Source organism: Anser cygnoides, chromosome 25 (assembly GCF_040182565.1).
Source record: "Anser cygnoides isolate HZ-2024a breed goose chromosome 25, Taihu_goose_T2T_genome, whole genome shotgun sequence".
NCBI lineage: Eukaryota > Metazoa > Chordata > Aves > Anseriformes > Anatidae > Anser > Anser cygnoides.
In genome coordinates, this window is record NC_089897.1 from 2,378,953 (window position 1) to 2,402,618 (window position 23,666).

General features: G+C 51.4%; 1 protein-coding gene across 2 annotated transcripts in view; it reads left to right on the plus strand.

Moving 5' to 3' along the window:
- The window catches only part of LGR6 (leucine rich repeat containing G protein-coupled receptor 6), a 138,005-nt gene that overhangs the window by 97,190 nt on the left and 17,149 nt on the right, over nt 1-23,666 (plus strand). For both annotated transcript variants that reach the window (XM_066982877.1, XM_048071011.2), the window contains 6 exons: nt 3,173-3,244; nt 17,698-17,766; nt 19,279-19,350; nt 20,176-20,247; nt 21,363-21,431; nt 22,418-22,489. In XM_066982877.1, coding sequence (XP_066838978.1) covers nt 3,173-3,244; nt 17,698-17,766; nt 19,279-19,350; nt 20,176-20,247; nt 21,363-21,431; nt 22,418-22,489 — 426 coding nt within the window. The remainder of the gene's footprint in view (nt 1-3,172; nt 3,245-17,697; nt 17,767-19,278; nt 19,351-20,175; nt 20,248-21,362; nt 21,432-22,417; nt 22,490-23,666) is intronic.

The following is a 23,666-nucleotide window of genomic DNA, read 5'->3' on the forward strand; positions in this document are numbered from 1 at the left end:
TTTCTGGAGTGTTTCTCGAGTCTTATCACCTAAGAGACCAACCAGGATGAAGTGTCTCCCTCTAGCCTGTCCTGGGGATTATGGCTATTTGTTATTCTGCTTTTACTGTAATTTGTGCTGGTTTTGAGCAAGGCAGAGCATGGCTTCACCTGGCACAGCAGAGGAGCTAACCCACCTCAGGGGCATGGTGGCATTCATGCTGCTGCAGGAGCACATGGGGCAATTTCTCTGCCATCCTGCCAGAGGCCACCAAGACGATGGCTTTTGCGACGAGACCACTGTTTTCCAATGGAGGTGCACAGCTGGAACGCGCAGCCAGTCTGTATGCCAGCCTACAAAAGAGCAGTGACTGTCCTGCTTCTTCCTGGGCAAAGCCACTTCCATGGATGATTGCCATGACTGATTATTAACCGATGATTGATTAACTCCCCTCTGTGGTACTGACCTGAAAAGGGAGATACAGAGACCTTAATGCTTGCTGATAGGAGCAAGGATAGGACAGTGCTGGATACTAGCTCCATGGGAACAGGAGGGCCTTAAAGACTTCTCATGTTTTTGCATCATGAGATGGTTGTTTATAGCCCAGAACCAAATATCTCAAGCTGCTATCATACCAGCTGTAATTTACAGGGCAGAATATAACGTTGTGTGGGCTGAGCTCAAATTGACAAACATTGGAGATGTTGCAATTCCACTTGTTAAAATGTGTTTACCACTGGAGAAAAAAAAAAAAAAAAGGCAGGATGGAAGAAAAGAATGTCTTTTCAAGTGTTTACCTTTCCAGTTTATATTGCATTCAAACTTGCTTGTTTCTATTATTGCCATGTGGTTGGGTAACAACTCTATTAAGCTTGGACAGCAATTTTTCTTATAACTCTCTTTTTTGGTTGCTCATAATTTTCTCACCAACAAAGAACACCCTTCTGATGATTTTCATTACTCTGCCTCCAAACAAAGCACATTAGAGCCAAATATAAACACAGCAGGTGGTTGCTTTTCTATTCTCTCTCCATGCCTGACTTGAGCAATAGGAGTCAGACTGAGCTGCTCAGCACGCCCAGCTTAGGCAGGACGGCCTGCTGTACCACCCCAACAAAGCTCCAGGGAGCTCACATCTTCCCCAGCACTCAGCATTTCCTTTCTCCTCACGCTGTTCCCTCACTGCAGGCAGAGGTATGGGGCCAGAGGTTCCTGTGGTACCTCTTGCTGTGATTAGAGAGAGCGACTCCAGATCCAAAGCCTGAATTTGCCAAATGCTGGATCCAGTGTGCAAAGGGACCCAAGTGACTGGCATCATCTTGCGCTGGAAGTGCCAAGTGAAGTAAGGGCAACATGATCTGAAGCTATCCCATAAAATTTGATAGAGGAAACAGTCTGGACTTGAACTTCTTTTCTTATGACAAAGAGAATTTCTCCTGTAAGTTTCAGCCTCTTTTCTCCCCTAAGAGTCACAGGCAATCCAAGTTTTCTTGCACATAACTTCCTTCTCTTTTTCCCTGTTTGCTCAAAGGAGCAAACGTATTTTATCACAGATCTTTCCCCTCCCTTCCCCTTCCTCCGAAATGTTTGCATGTTCTCAACCCAACGACAAACATCCGTCTTGGGCTGGTTTCTGAACTGCAGTGTTTTGCAAGCCCCTACCAAACTGCCCTAGAGCCTGGCTGTTCCTCCACTCCCAGCTCCCTCCTGTTTTACCCCAGAATATTTGGCAGTGGGAGTTGTGTGTGCTCAGCCAAACAGTTCACACTTGAATCCAGGTGGAGTGAGAGATTTTTCAAGCTGAGACAGATTTAGATCAAGCAGCAAATAACGAAAAAGTCATTGATCCACCTGCCAGTGTGGAGCCTCCCCCAGGCTCTTGGAAGGAGGTAGCAGTGTTGGATGAAGGCTGGTGCATCCCCGAGCGTGGGCAAAGGAGAAAAGGACCCCACAGGCAAGTGGTGTGGCAGAAAATTAACCACATATTGCTCTGTCTTAAAGGAGAACATGGACTGTAAAAAGAACTGATGGGGAAACATACCCTGATGGAGACCAAAGAGGAGGACCTTACCTCCTTGCTGGGCATTCCTCCACACAACACAGCCCTCGCTGGAAGTGCAGGCTGGGCAGCCGTGGCTTGTCGTGTCCTGTTTTTCATCAGACTTTCCCCAGGCTGCTCACAATACCTTCCTGCACAGATTTCAAGGTGCCCTAGAGTGAGATTTCAGAGGGAGATGCACAGGCAGCCATGCGGCGCCCACCAGCTGTAAAGGAACCCAGGTGGCTCAAGCACGCCGATGCGCGCACGCAGTCTCTGACAACCCAGAGGAAGAATCCAGGAATGAAGATCTTGGATTTGCCAAAAAACAGACATGGGAGTAGGAGGCCTGTGGAAACAGAGAACCTAGCAGATGAGAATCCAGGAGAACTCATCACCCGTGGAGCCTCCAAGGCAAAAATACCACAGGCAGCTTTTCGAGCCAGCAGGCCCCCAGCACCAGCAGTAAGACCGGGAGCTCCAGAGGCCCCTAAGCATGAGATGTTCATGGCATGTAGCACGAGGAAGAAGGGGCACAGGGAAAAAAAATCTGTCTTACTGTAGAGAATGTGCATTGGCCTGTTGCATGGCCCTGGCACTCTAGCCAGACACTTAGAAGCATTAAACTAAAGATAACTTTCATTGCAATCAAACTGGAGCTGATCCAGGAACAGGCAGCATATATATATATATAAGGAAAGATAATAAACTGTGACTAACAGGATGATTTTAAACTCAAGGCCTTCTTGCTGCTATTAAGGCTCCAAGGAGTCCAAATATGACTCTGTCCTTAGATAGCACCCAGTGCCCACAAACGACTGGTGAAGTCACACAGCACACAGCAGGGTTGGTAGCAATGTAAGGTGAGATTTAGTGTTTCTTGAAACTTCTTGTTTAAGCATGTTCATCCAAGGTCACCCAGTGGCTGTGAAAGTGGAGGTCTCTTATGTCAGCCTGGATTTCCTGGGAGAAATGGGAGCTTGGTAGCTGCTCCAGCACTATTACACCTGGCTTGTGTCTGATGAGGCAGGAGAGGAGACTTTATAAAACCCCTCATCATCCCAGCCCAGGCCATGCTCAGCTTGTCCCTGTACCTCAGGTTGGCAGCAAAAGGTCGTCTTACATCTCCACTGACCATCTCTGCTTTGTCCACAGGCACCTGCACAACAACCGGATCCAACGCCTGGGAGCCAACGGCTTCGACGGGCTGCACAACTTGGAAACCCTGTGAGTCACCTCTTGTCCTCTCTGCGCGCGTTCACCCCCGGTGTGCTCTGTCCCTGCCCAATAACGGGGTGCAGTGTGTGTTCGTGAGCCCCTTTCAGCTCCACCGTGCCCCAGCGAGGTCTCGGCTGCCTCCAGCACAGCCTGCAGGAAAGCCCCACCGCTCTGGGTCAGCTCCCACTGCACATTTGCTCTTCATCGTGCCCGGGGTGGTGGCAGAGCAGCCTTTCTGCCCGTGTCTGTGCTGCTGCTGCAGAGGGGTCAGCACGGGTGGGAGGCTGGGTGGGGGCTCTGAAGCTGTGGAAACAATTTTAGTGCTGGTGCGACCCAGAGAACTTGCACGCATGCCTTGCTCAGCGTGTCCCCCACCACCACCACTCACACACGGTCCCAAAGCCTCCAGAACACCTGAGGCCACCAAAATGCGGGGGGTGGCTTGAGTTCAAGGCTGGTAAAATTTGTGGGGATCTATGGAATGTCTCTCTGAGATGGCCTCATGGCACCACACGGAGCCAGCTGACTTCACCGTGCTCTTGGCATGGCTGGGTAGGAAATCTGTTGGGAATCACAGGGGGTGGGAAGCAGGAATGAACTCTCCTCCAGGACACATCTTCATTTGCAGCAGACTGGTGACCCTGAGCCCACGGACACTTAAATCTGACGTCCTTGCCTTGCACACACAGTGTCTTTGACGGCAGTATGAATTGCTTGGGTCTCATGTGCCGTGCGTTGGCCTAGGAGGAAACACAAACAAGAAAGTAAATAAATCAAAGCTCTGTAGGACTGGAGGAGGCGCCTGTTGCCTTCAATTGTGCAGAAACATGTCCCTTCATGCAGGCCTTGGGGTCAGCGAGGCCTGCTCTCCTTGCCAGGAAGAACTAGGGGGTCTGGGTCACGGCAAAAAGAGAGGTGACGCTTCCCAGCATTCAAGTGCCACTCAAGGAGGCCGGGCCCTTCTGTGCCGAGCACGGTGCCAGCAGCAGCGAGCGGGGGAGACGGGAAGCAGCAGGCAGGCTCTCGGTCCCCAGACGCACTCCTCGGGCAGGCCCATGACACGCATTGTCTCTCGCGCTCAGACTGGCACATCCTGGGGCCACCCAGAAGGGCTCGGCTGGGGAGAGGCTCAGCAGTGCCAGGGAGGAGGCTGGGGATGGAGAGGGCAGGGAGGCTGGATGGGCTCTCCTGGAGGCCAGCGGGGCTGCCCCGTCACTGTGCCAGCTCGGCTTGCTCCCTGAGAATTTCTGGTGGGTTCGGGCAAATGCATGAAGGCAGAGTCGTGTCATCCAGGTAGGACAAGGGTGGGCAGGTTGCAGGAGGGAGGAGAAGACTCACTGATGAATGGAAACCCTCTTTGGGCTGTAGCCCGTGCAGCAACATAGCAGTCTGCATCAGGGTAAATTTATTCTGCAGCCAAGGTGGTTGAAGCCACCCCGCTGCCCATCCCAAGCACAACAGAGCCACAGAGAAAAACCTGGCCCCTTATTTACTGCAGGAAAGACTAAAGGGCTTCCACTGACCTGGGAGATAATTCAGCTTACGTGGACACTTGCACTGAAAGCTCATTTTCCCTCTCTTCCCCTCTGTTCCTGCTGTAATGCTTTCTTTGCTTCTTGTCCATCTGACATGGTTCCCTCAGTGCTCAGGGGACCTCAGCATTCCCACCTTGCCCTCAGACCCCACAGGAACAGGACTGCAGACACTGTGAGGACGGGGCCCTCCACTGCTCCAGCTGGGCTGCAGCACTGCAAGTCCTGCCCTGCTGACCAGAGAGCCCTGGGAGTGCTGGACCTTCAGGGTTTGTCCCCTTAGGAGCAGGGCTTTGCTTGACTATTGCCCAGCACCTGCATTCAGGCTCTGATGGCCCTGACGTGTTCATGTAGTATCCCCCATGCCCCATCCTCCTTGAGGACGCAAGGGCAGTGCTGTGTCGAGATCTCCAGGCTCTCTTCCCCGTCTGATCACACTGAAGGAATGTCTTAAAGAGAGAGAGGTGGCTTTTACCCCTCATACCCTGAGCATCGAGTTCTCACCTCCAGGCCAGCAAGTAGCTCAAGTCCCTGGTCTTTGAGGAACACATTGTCCCCCCATGGAGCCAGCCCTGCATTAAGCCCCGGCACCCTGGGGATTTTGGCCCTGCTGTCTGAAGCTGGCCAAGATTTGCGGCAAAAAATATTTGGCTGCATCAACGCAGCCACGCTGCTAGAGCTGCATCTACCTACCACCTCCCAGCTCCTGTGCATGTGGAGACTATTACAGTCTCCTGCACATACCCTTTAATTCAGATTATGATTACATTCTGTTGACAGCACTTAGCACATTTTCTTGGCTTGTGCAGGCCAAACTGAGCTCCCAGTTACCCCGTGGGCGTTACCTCCTGGAAGGCAGCAGGATGGCAAGATTTGGTGAAGACAGAAACATCTCCAGGGTTCCTAAAATGAGTATTTGTGGCCAAATGCTGATTATAATCCAGGCACAATAGTTGAAGAACTGTAGGAGTTGAGAGGAAAGAATTGTTCTTGGGGGGTTCAGAAAAGCATACAAAGTTTTAGGTGCAGAAACCTCTGTTCCCCTAAGGGAAATGTTTCTCTTTGTATTCAGCTAGACAGAGAAACTTCTATTTTAACAAATGCAGACAAAACTTTAGGAGGAACAGCACCCACTGCTCCATGCAGGTTGCAGCAGTGTGCAAGCTGCCTGTGCACAACCACACCAGATGCCTACCTGGCTTGTGCAAAACCAGGTCCCAGCTGAGCATCTCTGTCCATGGAGATGGCTTGGCTGTTATATTTTAGGAGGACAGCAAGTCTCGAAAGATGTAAAGTAAAGGCAGATGAAGGACTTCATCTTTCCTGTGCAGATACCATGCACAACTGAACAGCAGACTCTGCCACATACAGAGCAAGAGCAGCTCTGTGTTTTCCATGCTAATGAGGGCAGGAGAAGAGAGATTGAGGGGCAGGGAGATGGTGCTGAATGTGCAGCGCTCGCCAGGTCTCAACTGATCAAACACCAGCACATCGCTGGAGAAAGCAGCTCCAGGAAAATCTTCTGTCAGGGTGAGATCTGGCTGTTCACCAGTCCCCCCAGCCTCATCTCCCTGGGAAGGAAACCTGGGCAGGCAGGCTGGAAGCAAGTCAGAGCAGCTCTGGCCAGCTTCCCAACAGGGTTTCGAAACAGCCTTGAAAACCAGTGAGATTCCCTCACCGGTTCCCATAAGCCTGAGAGATGACAGAGAACCACCCTGCAGGGCTGCAGGAAGAAACTCCAAGCGTGGCCAAGCCGTGCAGCCAGGTGTTAGGTGGCCAAACAGGGTGATACTTGGCATTTTTCAGCCTTCTCCAAAAGACACGGAGTAAATCAGAGTGCTAACATCCTTACATGACACGTTTCTCCTGTAGTCCCTTTGGGTAATGGACTCATCCTTTAAATATAGCGTGAGCTCTGGGGCGCCCACAGGAGATGCAGAGCAGAGCCAGCTGGGAACAGAGATTTAAATACCAAGAAAGTGACAACCGTAACCCATAGGCATGCCCAGAGGGGAATTTCCATCAGCTGGTTGCTCTCTGAGCATGGGGACCACAGTGGGACACCAAGTGGGCTTTGGGTGGTTTTGGGTGAGGAGTGGGGAGGTGACATAAAAGAGGAAAAAAAGCCAAAGGGAAAGATGAGCTTTTCTAAGCAGAAGCAAAGCATACCAAAAGCTGAGAGTCCAGTCCTGCTGCTCTTCACTTTGCTTCGTTGTTCCTGCTTTGCCTTGTAAAACCTGCCCTGTAATGTATTTCTCCTTACGCTGTTTAATGTGTGCTATAAAACATCAGGCAGCATAACTGGCTTCCAGCTGCTTGGCTGGGAGGATCTTGACTTTTATATTTCCTGATCATTTGGGCCTTAATTTCTCAACCTTTAACAATGCAGGGGTTAGGGGAGGGGGATTAGATTGTACCTGTTCTGTAGCATAAGCTTGGTAAGTGGGGATGTTCAAGAAGATGTTGCCTGCAAAGAGAAGTTGACTGCAGCCAGCAGTGTCACTGCAATGGCAGAGGTTGATTTTTGCAAACATTCAGTCTTTGCACTCTCGGATCTGAGGAAACAGGGCAGGGGGGAGAACAGGTTTGTTTTTAGAGCAGCAGCAAGGGAAAATGCCATCCAGAGGCCTGCATGGTGCTAATACACGAGCTGAGTTCCCCAACACTGCATCAAGACAGTATTTCTCATGGGGGGACTCCTGTGACATGAATTTCCACGGTGACAATGACTTTGTGCTCGGGTTTTTTCCTTAACAGCCTAGCCCGAAAGCTGACTACTTTTATAAGGTCCTTGAGCTTTGCAGCCAGTCTAAAGGCTGATGAATAATTGCATCAAATCCACCCTGGATTCTCCATGCCTTGCAGAACTGACTCAGACCTCATTAGATCAGTTATGATAATGTTGAACCTAATCAGCTAGCCGTCCGCTTCCCTGGAACATAATTTTTTCATGGAGCAGTCCTGGAAGGGAAGGTGGATGTACAAAGCACCTCCAGATGGCCGTGCCCCAAGTCACTGCTCTCCGCAGGGTGAAGGGATGGAAGGGGCAGGTGACCTGAGACACACCTGAATATATTCAGTACTTCGAGGAGAGCCATGGGGAGGGCATCGAAACGTGGAGGCTGGATTTCAGAGCTGGCCCCCAAGCCCTAGCTCCAACCACCAGCAAGGCAGCAAGGGAGAGATGCAAAATAAGAGCTATGGCCCTCCCAGCGGCGCTGCCTGGGGACACGGCCGGGTCCCCTACATGCATGGAGCATGGGCTGAACCGAAAACAGGGCCAGGGCTCCTCACTGCCCCGACACACGCAGCCAACAAGACCCTGACGCTGGCAGAGGGAGGGATGTGTCCTGGCTCTGTCCCCTCTCCCCACCCCACAGCAGGGCTTTGGTGGCTCCCGGGACAGAGGCAGGAATGGGAAACGAACAGCTGCTCCTCAGGACCAGCCCAAAATGCTGAGGGCCTCCAGGCTATGCCCTAAATAGCAGCAATTTGCCCCCAGAGTGCTGCTCCCCTGACTGCCGATGAATCTGTGGCCCACCTCGGATGGGGACTGGGGACGTGGTGGGGGAAGTGGCTGAGAGAGGCCCCGCATCCCTGGCTCCTCTCCTCCGCCCGAGCTGACCCCGCTGCTCCCACTGCTCCCAGTGCTCCCAGTCGTTCCCACTTCCCCCTCCCGTCCACACCCTGCCAGCTCCTCCGCCAGTCAGACAAAGGAGATAAATCACTTGGAAGGAGCAAATCTTCATTCATTTAAAAACCTTTTAATTTATTTTTAAAAAATAGGGCTAATAAATTAAAAACGTCTCCCAGAAGGGCTGAATCCAAAACCCTCTGGCTCCAGGCGTTTTATCTGCCTAACCTTGCCTCACAGGAAATGCCCTTACCACAGGCTTTCGCAGCGCGCTGCCCTATTATCCGGGTAATTAGTCGAGTCTGTAAATGCAGAGCAGAGCTGGAACCTACTGACTCCTCTGGAGAGCTGGATTTTCTATGGAAGAAAAAAAAAATTAATATAAAGTACACCTCGGGCGATGAAGGCAGGAGGAAGGAAATGGGAAATATCTCCACCGCAGCTCATACAGGGATCGTTTAACCCTTTAGGGCTGGGCAGGCCTTGCTGTTCTCCTGGAAAATAGTCTGCCAAGTGCTACCTTGCTCTTCAAGTGGGGTTTGGCTCCATCAGCATGTTTTAACCTTTTTTTGTGCAGTCTCCTGACGCTAATCCCAGTCTGCGCTGTCCCAGAGCAGCTGATTGCTTAGACTCCTCGAGGATGCCCTGAGTGCTGCCCTGAGCTCTGCTCCTGGTGCTCCATCCCCGCTGTGGGTCAGTGTGGGGCCCCGAGCAGCACCTCAGGGGCAGCCCGGCCCTATGGTCGCATCCTGCTCCGCCGGAGGAGGAAGGGGACTTTAGCAGAGCCTGCAGACCCCGCTGCAGGAGATGGAGGAAGGAAGGGTGCAGGGGGGAGGTTGCAGGGAGGGAGCACAGCTCAAGGACCCCATTGCGTGGGTCTGTGCCTGGTCCAAAAATGGCTACGAGGTACGTTGCCTGCTCTGATCACTGCACAAATGGAAGGTGACTTTTCCACACAGGCAAAATCTTCTGTAAAACTGAATTGGCAAATTCGCTAACCACTGCCTGGGAGCACGGGGATCAGCCCCTTCCCTTCTGTGGTCCCCTTGGACCAACCGATCGCAGTTTGCTGCATATCCTCTCCCAAAAGTAGGAGCCTGGACTGCCTCACTGAGCAGCTCAGGCTCTGAATCTGTACCTTCTGACCTGACTCTGAGCTTTGGCAGGACCTGGCCTCATGCAGACAGGACATTCTGGAAAACTAAAAAGAAAAATCAGGGAGTGCACCCCCCCAGGTCACTGCATTTTTCCATGGGTTATGGCTCTGCTCCAAGGCTCATCCCCTTCCCAGGACTCTGCTTACTCTCCCTTTCCCCCCAAGTCCTCACATTGCCCCTCTTGCACCCTGCAGGCTCCCCCATCCCTGAGGCCATCTTGCAATGGCATACAGCACCGGCTCTCCCCAAACCTCCAACCTTTGGGTGTCCAGACACGCGTGCTATGACCTGTCCCCAACTCCTGTGGCTCCTCACGCATTATTTTGCTTGAAGCCTTCCCCTCGGGTGCAGCCTGGGTGCTGCCTTTCGCAGAGCAGCTGAGGCAGAGCAGTGCCGGAGGAGGGATGCCTCTGCCCCTAGAAACATGAGAGCAAATTGCTTGCCCGTGGAAGGGAGGAGCAGGCACTGCAGGCAGCAAAGAGGGCAGCGGAGGCGAGCTGCGGGCATGCTTTCACCATGGATGTGCTGATGCACAAAAGCTCTGCCCACAGCCCTGCTGCCTTCTCCCAACACCAGCACGCTGCAGGGGGGCCGGGACCCACCGCTGGTGCACCTGGGGATAGGTGGGGGTCCTTCCCGCAGCGCAGTTCAGAAACACTGCTGTAGAGCAGGCATTCTCCCGCCTGCTTCTTCCCCTGCGTGGCCAAGTGCAGCAGCCTTCTCCGTGCCTCCCCTGCCTGAGTCATCAGCTCCATGGTTATTGTCTGTGCATCTGAGCGACCGAGGTCCCCGCTGCTCCGCTCTGCGGTCAGCTCCTTTTGTGTCTTGTAAATGATATGTTCATGGCAGCGCTTGTGCTCCCAGGACCCCCCACGAGATCCTGCTCTCAAAGGCTTATTTCAACCTTGTTAAATAAATCAAACAGAATTGAAAACATATTTAATTCGGTACCTTCATCAGTTAGAGAACAGACAGAAATACTGGTTGGAACAGACACATTCTGGGCACCGCCGCATTTTTAAATGGGGAACAGAGCTGTGCGAGGAAGGACTGGGAGCTGCAGACGTACAAGGCAGGACCTACAGACAGGTCCCCCACGCCCCAGCAGTAGAGCTTTCAGTGCCAGTAAAGCCTGTAAAATGGTGCAGCACCATGTAAGTGAGAGGCTGGGATGTTTCCAGGCCAGGGTATCAGCTGGAATCCTTGTACAGAGGTTGCTACTTGCTTCTGGCAGAAATCGGGTGCTGCTGGTACCTGCCAACCTTCCTGCAGTGTGGGGCCCATCTCTGCTCCTTTGGGACACCCACAAACTTTGCAGTTCACCAGCAAAGCCTGTGTACTCTTTAAAATTTGCTAAAACGGGCATTTCTAGAATATGACTGGTTTTCCCGGTGAAAGCACCGACCCTAGCAGCTGACTCCCACAATGGTCCATTTCTCTCCACTGTGCACCCTTGGCCAGGCCCCTCTTGGAAGTCTCCGTGAAGGGTACGGGGTTTACGGTGATGCTGCATAAGAGAAATATGGCCCTGAATGGCGTCGTTCCTGGCAGATCCATAGATATGGTGAGCAGCCCCAGGTCAGCACAGGCTCCAGTCAGAGGCACCAGAAGGAGATGCTGCACCCCATGAGTTCAGGGGAGTGTGCAGTGCAGCATGCAGACCCTACACTACATCCATCAGCCATGTCTGGACCTGGCCCAGGTTTCCAGAGATGTGCAGGCACCATGGGCAGGATGCACCTCCCCTGATCCTTGTGGGACCATCAATATATCGGACTCCAAGCACATAAAAAAAAATTGTCAGGGTTCAGCAAGCAGATAAATACCCCTCAATACTCCAAAATCCACCTTGTGTGTTTATAACATCGGAGCTGGGGAGGCACTGGGGGGCATAGCTGTGTTCTTAAACCTCCTCAGTCATGGGACAGCATCAGCTGAAGGTGCAGGAACCAGCCAAGGGTGTGCAGCTTCCCAGACACTCCATTTTCACTGCCTTTCCATAGTCCAGACTAAACAGGCAGCTCTTCTCAGCTCAAGCTCGACCACAAGCCATGACCTTGATATAATGCATCTGCGTAAGGCTGGCTGGCTGGTGGCGGGCAAGAGGTCAAACTAAATGGCCACGACAGCCCCCTTGGGCTTTAAGACTACCAATTAAATCATTTCCAGTGCTTGATTTGGCCACAGCAACCAGCACGACTAGCGGCAGTGGTAATTACATTTACTGGTAGCTTGGTGAGATGCCAGTGCAGGACAGGTGGAAACGCAAGTCCTTACCGGAGGCTGCACAAAGTGTCTCTCCAGGGCACCACGGTAACATCTCGAACTACTGGCAGCAACCTGCAGTAGGACTGAAATAGTCAGCAAATGTCCCATCTCCAGCTTCTAATCTTATTGCGTCTTCAGGTTTATTAGCTGCAAATTTGTGGTGTTTTGTGGCTTATGGAAGAATTTATAGTACTATATAATTTTTTTATTTTTTTGGGGGCTTCCTGTGTAGAACCACTAATAGTCCCTAACAGGCAGAAAATTGACCTGAGACTCTTTCCCCTCCTTCTCTCTTTTTGGCCCGATTGAAGATATTAATAGTTCCAGGCTGCGTGTTGTCAGCTTCAAATCACCCTGGCAGTTAAAGCCCAAAATAACTGTGCCTTTGATGTCAATTTACTTTTATTTCTAAATAAGCAACAGGGTTGGTTAAGATCGTCCAAATACGAAGCTATAGGCTCACTCTAGAAATAACAACAATGGAAAGCCAGCCAGTTCATTGTGTCTCGGGCAGACCGGGTGACCTTTAAGAGGTTTTCATTTTGACTAGAAGAACAGACAAGACTCCTTCTGACATCCCACTGCGATGCCTGGAGCTGGTAACTTGGAGCACAACTAAGGAAAGTGATTTTTTATAGTCCTTTCTCTTGCACATCATTTCTGAACTTCTTGGCTGGGCGACTTTGCTTCCAAAAGCCTTTGATAATGGGCAAAACTCCCTTCCTAATGCTCTGGCCATCACTTCTTTTTTTTTTTTTTCTATGTACAGTTTTATGAGGTTTCCCAATTGTTCCGGCATGAAGATGGCCGTGGCACATTGTCATCCTTCCACCATGCAATGCTGGCAGGGGATCCGCACTCCCAGATGTGCCAACAAGGGTAGCACCCCACAGCCAGGACACCCCATACGCAGTGTCCCACAGTCCTGGGGCAGACCCCAGAGCCGGGGCAGCTGAGACCTCTGCAGAGCCAGGTCCAGCTCCCTTGGGCCAGCTCCCAGGTGAGCCCAAGGCCACCCCAGCCCATCTGCCACAGCAGATAGGGGGGATAGTGTCACCTGGTGGCAGGTTTGGCTTTTTGCAGCTTTCCCCGTGCCAGGCACGAAAGTGCCCGAGCACGGAGCTGGGACCAGCAAAGCATTGCCAAAGCAGCTCAGATAAGGTAAGAGAGAGGCAGCGGACACTTGGAGGTGGTTTCTACACCCCCTCCATTTTCCATATCGACCCAGCCCCTGGAAAGGGTTTGGAGATGGCACTGGCTGGGGCGTGTTCCTCGTGGGAGAGCAGGTGGAGAGGAGCAGTGTCTGGGCTGGATGCAGCCCTGCTCGCCTCAGATGTCTGCAGAAAGACCCAAGGACTGAGTTTCACTAAACAAGCAGAAACCTCCTGAGCCCGTGGAGCTCCCCACTGCCACCACCATCTGCCACCTCCCTGTGGGGACAGGTAGGATCATTTCTAGGCCATTATCTGACCCACGGCCTGATTCAAGCTCTGGGTAGGAAGAGGGAGGGACAGGGAAGCCACCCTTGTTTGCTGCCTTCGGTTTGGGTTTTTGGGAAGAGCTGTCCCACCGCAGGGAAGAGCTGAAGCCTGGGGAGCACCACGGGTACCTGCTTCGTCCAGCCTCCCCCAGCCAGCTGAAATCCCCAAAATCTGCAGCACTGGAGGCAAGTCAGGGCAGTGTGAGCAGCACGCAGACCAGGAGCAGTCGGCTGCGAGCAACACTGCGGGGAGTTGTTAATGAGGACAGTCAGGTTTGTTTTCCAGGAGGGAGCTCATCGCCCCAAAAACCAGGAAGCACTGGCAGAAGCGAGCACGGGCACATTGTCTCTCCTAAACAGACTGGGGTTGCTGGCAGCCAGGCTGAAGTGGCATGACTACACCTGGTTGCATTTCCACTTTCCAACAAGCCCAGCATATGCCAGAAGTTAGCGACAGCTTTTTTACCCAGAGGGAGCTGCTTAACACAATGCTCTTTGTATCTGTCAAGCACGGGGGGAGGGAGGCCTGGGGATGCTGCCAGGGCTGGGAAAAGGTGTGTGTTCACTCAGGAAGAATTGGTCCTGTACGTACTTGCACACACACCGAGGTACAAACAAAATGTTCATCTGCTGATGAAAGAACGGCCTGCCTGGAAGAGACACGGGCTGGAAAGGAAATGCATTTCTAGAGAAAGACAGGAGCAAATATTACAGCATGCTGAATTATTCCTTGTAAATAATATTGGTTACAGATCTAACTCTTTTTCTGTTAGTGAATCACAGGTGAGCCAAGCCTCATCTTTGTTGGGCAATACTTTCCATCTGTCGGCTGCTCACAGACACGTCGGGTATTGCTGGGGAGAAACTCAACCCCAGGCCCTGGCATGGAGCTTCTCGCAGCATCAGCGATGCTGCAGAGGTGGGCTGAGGGTCACCTGGGGACAGGGCTCACGCTGCCTCCTCCCTGGGGTCGGTCCCTTGGCATCACCCAGGCCTGTCCCAGAGCCCCAGGTTGTGTTACAGAAAGTTGGGCAAGCGGTGCAGGCACACACCCAGCCTTAAGTGACCTCTGCAGCTTCCTGCGCTGCTGTGAAACCTCCCTGTAACCTTGGAAAGTCCCTCTAGGGTGAGACTTTTAAAGGTATTAAGCATCTTGTGCGCAGATAGAGATTTGAGACTGTCAGTCAGTTTAGGCTGCTAATGCCCTCTGATTTCATTCAGTGCAGTGATGTGAACATTAATGGGCTTTGACTGATGCTTTCAAAACGCCCAGCAGTGTCCTGTCTGCACTTCCAATCACTTGCTCTCTTTGTAAACCCATTCCTGTGCCTCTCTGCGCTTTGGCTGAGGCTTTTTGCAAAAGCCTTGTCCTGCCTGCCCTGGCACAAGAGCGTGTACACAAGGTGAGTGATGGACACCTGGCAGGTACAACAGAAAGTTACTGGCTCAGAGCAGCCAAGCAGCAGACAACGAGCTGTGTGCATCTTGCAAACAGTGAGGTCTATGAGCAGCCATGTGTTAGGCTATTTTAGGCAGATCGTTTTGGACTCAAGCAGAGGAAACTGGAAAAAAAAACACTGATCCATTGGGACCCAGATGAAAACTGAGTGTGCCAGAGCAAGCTCTTTAGGAGGTGTGGACCTCTCATATCTAATGGAGGGGATGAGGCTTGAGGAGGGGACACCTCGCTCCTGGTTTGCTCCTGGGCCCTGGGGACACAGCTCTGCGTGTGCTGGGGCTCTGCCATCACACTGCAGGTCGGACAGGGCTGGGAGGTCTTGTCTGTCACCCTCTCCTGCTGACTGCAATTATTAGACTATTTGAACCTTTTCCAGATCCTTCCATTTGAGGTCTAGGTCCTACAGAATCCTGGTTCATTTGCTCAAATCCACACGTGCAGTGCAGGCAGCCAGACTCCCTCTGGCTGGAGGAGAGAAAAGCTCCTGGGTGTGCAGAGACAAACCCTGCTGTAACAGGACCTGCCTCCTCCCCTGGGCTGCAGAGGGAATCCAGCAACAAGGTCTGATATGGACCTTTTCAGGGCTGCATAGAATAAAACCCAGCCAGGCCAATCTCACACCCTAGGGAATATTTGTCAGGGAATGACAAGACAGGAAATAAAACCAGAAAAAAAATATGGAGTAAGTGCTATCAGCCTGGAGTCCTGGAAGGCACAAAGGAAGACCAATTTGGAGAGACTAACTGGGATGATTTACTGTGTAAATACCTACCGGGCAAAGCGGAGACGGTGCTGTAGAGTAATTCGCATGCAAGGATGCGGGTAAAGGAGAAGACCATGTAAGAGAGAGGGGGGCCAAGAGAGATCATAATGTAATTACCATGCCTGGGCCCAGAGGTTGAGAATTACAAGGTAATTGGGCAGCAACTCATTGCTGTGTAAATGTATGGTTATTTCTGTTCTGTAAACCACAATCCAGGTTACATGGTAATTACTTTGAGGTCCATTAAGTGTAATTATACAGTAATCTCCAGGAGCCAGTAATTACCCTCATGTTCCAAAGTATCTACCACTTAAAACTCGGTGAGTTTCATGCAAGGAGGAAGCAGTCACGTGGCTTTCAGGCTTCAAAGTCCTGGTCTGTGGGATGACCAGCAGGGGGTCAAATGGTCCCATTTCAGCTGGACCTGCCTCTCCATCGGGCCTGCTAGGGGAGGAACACCGCACGTCTGAAGCTCTGCCGGCCGCCCCACGCTCCCTCTACTCAACAACAGGATCGGTGCCTCCAGAGGCCTGATCCTCCCCAGCTGCTAGTGGTGCCCTGAAGCTCAAATGAATAATTTCCTGCAGGTGCCAGCCCATTCCTGATGTTCCTCCGGGCTCAGGCCTGGGGCCAGTTTTGTTTCACATGTTATCAGTGAGGATGAGGGGATCGCTGCACCTCAGGAGGTTTTAATGACCCCCCAATTGGGCAGGACTGATGGCCTGCTGGAGGGCAGCAGGGTTCTGCGGGGGGACCTGACCAGGCCGGGCTGCTGGGCCACGTCCAGCTGTGTGGTGTTCAACAAGGGCAAGTATGGGGTCTGTGCTTGGGGCCCACCAACCCCACTGACGGGGCAGGCGTGGGGAAGGATGCCTGGAAAGCTGCCTGGCAGAAACAGCCCTGGGGGAGCTGAACGCAAGCTAGTGGACCCTGGGAGAGGGGAACAAGGCACTCTGGAGATGCGAAGCAGGAGCATTGTCCAGCTCTGGGCACTGAGAGACTTGGGGGAAAGGAATCCAGTTGGCAGCAAGAAGGCCACAGGTTTCCTGGCCATTGTCAGAACTGGGCAAGTGTCTGAACCTCACTTCCAATATTGCCCTCAGTTTGGGGCCCCTCACTACATGGTCATTGAGTGTGTGTAGAGAAAAGCAGCGAAGCTGTGAAGGGACTGGAAAACAAGTGATGGAATGCGAGGCAACAGCCTCAGGTGGCACCAGGGAGGATTAGCTTGGACATCGGGAAGAATTTCTTCATGCAGAGGGTGGTCAGGCATTGGAACGGGCTGCCCAGGGAGGTGGTGGAGTCCTGCAGGTATTTAAGATATGTGTGAACATGGCAGCGAGTGACATGGATTAGTGATGGGACTCGGTAGGTCAGGTTGGTGGTTGGACGTGGTGATCTTGAAGGACTTTTCCATTCTAAATGATTCCATGATTCTCTGATTCTGGTTGCCAAACTCTGCACTTGCCATTGTGAACAACTATATCAAAGATATATTTTATTTAATTTATTATATAGCGCCCAGAATTGTCAATATCTCTTCCGCATCACTTCCACCTTTGGCTCACGGTTTCCAATGTGGGGTTCACCTCAGCAATCAGAAGACCTGGACCTCAGCATGTCCCAGTGGCAGGGAGCTATGGGATCCCCAGGTCAAGTGCCAAGGGAATTGTCCCTTGCTCTGCAGGTCCCTGCTCCCCTCTACACCCAGAGAAAGCCCTTTTGCGGAGCTGAGCTGAAGCTGTTCTTGTGTTGCTTGTTCTTCCTAACACCCCATTTTGACCTGGAAAGGCAGGAAAAATTACTCATGGCCACAGTGTGTGGGGGTGAGACCCTGGGACAGGGGAACAGGGCACTCTGGAGATGTGAAGCAGCGGCATTGTCCAGCTCTGGGCACTGAGAGACTTGGGGGAAAGGAATCCATTTGGCAGCAGCCCGCCAGCAGCCACGGCTTGGGCTGGCTCTCGCCCGACAGTGCTCCTAGCAGAGAACAGTCCTGCAGCAGGAATGCGTGAGAGTTGGTTTCCAGGCAGTGGCTGGATCGGCGCAGTAGGAAAAACCTGTCTCCCATGCTTAACGACCAAGTTTCCGTGCCTTCAAAGCACAGATACACTCAGCTGAGTTCCTACAGCAACATTAATGAATGTTTTTCCCTTCTCTGTCTTTCAGGGATCTAAACTACAATGAGCTGTTGGAATTCCCTGGGGCTATTCGAACGCTGGGCCGACTGCAGGAGCTGTAAGATTTTCTATTTATTCCTTTTCAAAAGCATTCCCTGATGAAGAGTGACCAGTAAAGGGTTGCCTGTACTCTGACTTGGGGAGAGCACTCAGTCCAAGCGTTTCTTTTATCTTACCCAGCCATGCACATAAAAGCAGATTATCCCTTTGATTTTCATCAGCTCTAATCACCTCCCCATCACTCTCAGCACCATGGCTGGTGGAGCTGAGTGGGAGATCCCCCTGCCCAGCTTGGAGCAGGTTCCTCCAACAGCTCTTCGTTCCCCTGTGGTGTCTGATGGGCTCAAAGTCCCTCAGATCTCCAACCACTTCTAATGTCCATTCCCCAGACTGGGGACATAACCATGGAGTTAACTGCGTTATTGTGAGGCCGTGGCTTTTGCATGCCCTGTGCCACCTCCTCTGGCATGCCTAAATGGTTTGATGTCTCTTAGGGCAAGATTATAACAAGGAATGCCAAGAATTTATGACCACTTTAGTGGCTAGCTCTCTCTCCTCTAACTGGTCAGCCTGGGAGGCACTAAAAACGGGAAAACGCCCCAGTTAACACCCACAAAGGTAGAAGACCCAAAGTAGGGTCACAGCTAGCTGATGTGGATCTGCAGTTCCTGTGGAACCTAAGATATGTCAAACTGGTGACAGGCTGGGGTGGGACAAAAATAGCTGCTTTGGTGCTTCTTGAAGTGAAAATCTGACACTTCTTTTTTTAATTTACTGGAATAATTTCTTGTCAAGCAGATTTCTCAGACCACATATCATAATTACTCTGATATTCAAAATGAGAATAAGATCCTTAATCCACTTTGAGATGGCTTTTGAAATTCACATCACTAAATAAATAATCACTTCAAACAGATATCCAGCTAACAGCTAGAGCAGATTCTTCTGGGATGAAACAACCTGGGCATCACCCAGAGCCTGGTCCTGTTGCTGGACACAGCATCCCATGGCTGCCTTCTCTGGCTTTTGTTGTACAGGAGGTCAGGCTGTGGTCACAGAGCTCTCTTCTGATGCAGAAGTTTGCTGGTAGCCATTTTCTCAAGCTTAGCCAAAAATATCACATCTTGATCTACAAATTCCTTAAAATCATGAGGGCCAATAGTTCATAGTAGGCTGCACTCTGGCTAACAGCTGTTGAGCTGTAAGGAAGAGACCATCGATAAAAATTGGAATCCCTGGATGGTATAAAATAAGCACATTTTGTTTGTTCATTTCCTGTCCTGTTTCCTAGCCAGTAAAACCCTAAGTCCCTGTATTCCTACTGTGTTAAGTAGACTGACTTATGGATCACCAGACTACACAGAGTAAATACAGCAGAATGAGACCTTTGTCCTGCCAAATAACAGACCTTGTTCACTTGCTGGGCTGATGCTACAGCCGGGACAGAGCTTACACATCTTATTTTATATGTGGTTTTTAAAGACTCTTTGCTTTTAAAAGTGTTGAGGAAAAACGGCATCTCCAAGCCTTTCTAATGCATTCATATCAAGATGTTTGTTTCTCCCAACAGTGGTTTTCATAACAACAACATCAAAGCTATTCCAGAGAACGCGTTTGTTGGGAATCCCCTCCTCCAAACAATGTAAGAAAATTAAACAGTGTTTCCTAAATCCTTATGTTCCCTGGAAAGAAGCGCTTCCTGATGTCTTTGGTTGGTATTTCTGATGGTTTTCAACTGACCACAATTTGACATTTGTTGTATATAGGCTAATGTAAGCTGAATTCAGCTCTTTCTCAGCTCTGCTTCAGCTTTTCTGCCACAGGTTCTCCTTTACCCTCAGCTGAATTCTGCTGCAGTTAACAAGGCTGATAGCAGTGAAGGAAGAATAAACGGGAGGTCTGCACAGAAAGCCCTGGTTGACATCTGCCTGTACATTTTCCTCACGTTCAGAACTCATGTCCCCACTGGATCTGCCTATCTGAAGTCTCTCACAGTCAGTGGGGAGAAAGTGCTTCTTCTAGGAGGTGATACAACTCCTCCTAAAACTGGTTGGATCCTATGAGAGTTCACTTCTCTCCACTGACTGTGACAGGTAGGAAAGATGCTGGTGCTGTGGATATGTAAGATCAGAGGAGGTGTCATTAAGTGCAAGGTGTTTCCCAGCAGGATCACAGCACTATAGAAGGGTTGAAGGAGGGTTTTGCATCTTTCTAGCCTGCCTTGTTCAGCAGAACCCTGAGGGACCCTTCCAGAGCAGCAGGATTTGAGACCTCAGATTAACCAATGTTCAGCCAAAACAGGCTGGTGGGAGAGCCTGGGGTTGTCTGGAAAAGAAGGGTTCCTCACAGGATGGCTATAGCAATTTCTGCACAGCTTACTACTAGTTGCTCCAAGGCTCTTGATCTGTAATAGCATCTTCTCCTGCATACACAGCAGAATCTAACCAGTTACTCATTTCCTTTGCAGCCATTTCTATGACAACCCCATCCAGTTTGTTGGACAGTCTGCTTTCCAGTACTTGCCAAAGCTACACACTCTGTAAGTTCACCAAGCAGATCCTCAAGGAGGTAACGCAGCCAAGCCCCAAGCCTTGGGAGCTGGACACCTTAGCAGCCTTCTCCGCTTGCTCTTTCCTAAAGACCTTCTGCCAACAATAGATGCAACTCTTCTGGCCAGTCCCAAAAGGAGTGAGCCAATGAGTAGACGCTGCAGATTTTTTCTGCTGAGGGAGAATAATTTTGATAAGGGCATTTTGGAGGGGGCAATTTGTTCCTCCTGCCTATCTAGCTGACGAGCACCTGAAGAATCTTCCAGGGTCTCCATAGCTGCATCAGCACCAGCAAAGACCATACTCACAAGCACCTCTACACTTTCTGCATGCTGCTCAAGCAAGACCTGCACTGCTGTGTTTTTGCCCAACCACATGCCATAACACCATCACCATGGCACAAATAACCTTTCTTGACAGCCAGCGGTGACAGAGCTTCCTTCACGTGCACAGCCCCAAGCCTGCTCCAGGGCCGCCACCATGTGGTGGGCACCACCTGGACCAGAACAGTTGCTCCAAGTTGGCCTGGTCTGGCTGGCAGGCCTTTTGGCAAACCTGTTGCAGCACAGCCCTGGATATTGAGACAGAGGCAACCTCAAAATCTCTCCTTGTAAGCCTCCCCCAGCTTGCCACTGCAGGGACATAAACTCAGGCAAATAATAAATCCTCCAAATACCCATCCATTTTTTAGCATCAAATGCACGGACTCTGGGAGGCTTGGGTGGGATGCCCTTCTGCATTCCCAATGGTAACTGGGTTTTGTTTGTTTGTTTTGTTTTGTTTTTCTAAATTTAATTTGGGTAGAAATCATTCCAAGAATGTCAGTGATTGGAGGAGGGACTGAGCTTGCCAAGCCTCCCTGCACAGAAATACTGAACTCTGGCTCAGTGCATCTGTGCTGCGTGAGATGTCAGCTCTGCCCAGCCGGCGGTGGCACGCTGATGCGAGTGACACCTTTGGATCTGGGCCTCTGATCACCACATCTGGGTGCGAGGAAGCAGATTTGCCACCATGACATTCGGGAGCAGTTGGGTCATGGACCTCGGGCAGCTGCACTTGCTTCTGAGCCCTCTGCCCAACTCACTTCACCCTCATTTCTCTGCAGGTCGCTCAATGGTGCAACGGACATCAAAGAATTCCCAGACCTTAAAGGCACCACCAGCCTAGAAGTTTTGTGAGTGGCAAATCTCTCCCTTTTACCCTGCTATTTGTGCTCTTCCCTCTTCAAGGCGGTCCAGGCTGTTTCAGCGAGGACAACTTTTGCAGTGCTCTGCCTCTCCCTGGTCACTCACCTCTCTGCTTCGTTTCACCCCTGTGGCTCCTGAAAGCAGCTTTCTTCTCCGTGAGTTGCTCTCTCGGTACTGTTGAGCATGCTCTGATCTTTTTTTTTTTTTTGGATTATTTTCTTCCTTTCCTTCTGTGTCTGTGAAGGAATGAGCCTTTGGGTGCAGTGCTTCAGCATGGTCTGTTGAGATCCAGTGCCTCGCTGCCCGTCCTGGGACCAGCACTGGCAGTGCAGTGCAGTGCAGGGATGGAAATATCTGCTGTGTTTGCCACACATCTGCTGCCTGGGCTGAAGGCTTCCACAGCTGGTCTGGCCCCATCCTCACACCACCAGACCCAGGAGATCAGGCACCTGGAGGACAGGCTGTCTCCAGCCGCCCGTGGTTCTCCTCTGCGGGGCACTGGTCCATGAGCTGTGCCCAAACTGGGAGCACTGCTGAGCACCTGGGCCCAGGAGTGTGCCCTGCCTGGCCATGCCTTGCTGCAGGGACCCAGGGACATGCCATCCATCCCCTGTGCACAGGTTTCTGAGGCAGCTGTGGCTCCAGGCAGATCACCAGTCTGGACAATGAGGAACTGGGACAGCAGAGTGTGCCTCGGAGGGTACAGCCACCTGCCCTGGGCATGGCCAAGGACACCAGTGAATTCAGTACCCAGAAGTGTCCCAGAATTTCTTTCAGGCACATTCACCTTTACCAGGTCCAGCAGCAGTGCCCGTTTTCCAAGTCAGTTTTTGTTTCTCTCCGGGTATTTCATTATCTTATTGATGTTGTCTTTCCTGCCACCGTGTGGGGCTGGTAGCTGGGCGTGCGGGTAGCAGAGTCTGTGTGCTGGCCCTCACCAACACCATTTCTTCTCTTTCCTCCACTCCTCTAGGACCTTGACCCGTGCAGGCATCCATTTACTCCCCAGAGGGATGTGCCAGCAGCTGCCCAGCCTCCGAGTCTTGTGAGTAACATAAGTTTCTCTGTCCTGCCTTGTCTTCAGAAAAGCACCGTCAGGACCCAGGCTTTCTCCTTGCCCAACACAGGGGGACTAGCTATGGAAGACCATCCCATGGTTCTTGTTCCTGTTACCTTTCCCGTGGTGAAAACACCACCTTCTTGGATACTACCTGGACTTCTGCATGTTCTTGAACTTGCTCACCTCATCCTAGCATAGCCCCAGTGTGATTCTCTGGATGGCTATGAGCAGTAAGGCACAGCCACATTTGTCTCCTGCTTGCTCTGCAGCAGTAGGAACTGTCTGCCCCATGCAGGGAGGGTAGAGAGGGTGCAACGGGCACTGGGTAAGAAGAGCAGCAGCATTTCAGGTATACAAATCACAAAAAATGGGGTTAAATGACATTTCATACAATGTCTTCCTGCCATTGTGGCTCCAGCAAGTGCCATCATCTTCCCACCCCAGCAGAGGACACACCTGACCAGGTGGAGACCTGCAGGGCCTCCTGGCCCCAGCTGTGCTCCTTCACACGGTGCAGCAGTGGCAGATTGGGGTTTTGCTCTCAGTCTCTAAATTGCTTTGGCCCTATCTGCTCAGCAAGGCACTGAAGGATGCTGAGTGGGAGAATGTGCTTTTTCCTTAAGCTGGTACATGATGGAATCAGCTCCTCATTGACTCCTACATCTTCACAGGAAGCACACCCCTCATTCCTGAGGTCCCCAACCTTTTCTTCAGTCAAAGACATCCTCAGGAAGTGAGTCATGAGCCAGATTTATACAAGTTTGGAGCCTTAGGGCAAGAAGGAGGCTTGCCTCTCATCAGTCTTTATACAAGCAAGCTGAAAATGAAAACAAGTTTGTTCCAGGAAAGCAACAGGAGTGAATTCTTGATCACAGAAGTTGGAAACAAGAGAAAAGCATAAAAATAAAAGGCTACAATTTGTAACTTAGCAGATTACAGCATTTTGGCTCCAGCTGTCCCTGTAGGGAAGATCTCTCAGCTTTAGACATCTGGACCAAGTCAATGGACATCTTGCCACCAAAGTGTAGCCTTTGGAATGGCCCAGGCTGTAGGGTCCCATGTGCTCAGTTTATGTTTGCAAGTTATCAGCCTGTAAACCTTCACAGCAGAGCCTGTACTTCATGTCTGCCCCTCCTTGTGAGCGAGGGTTTTTTTGGGACAC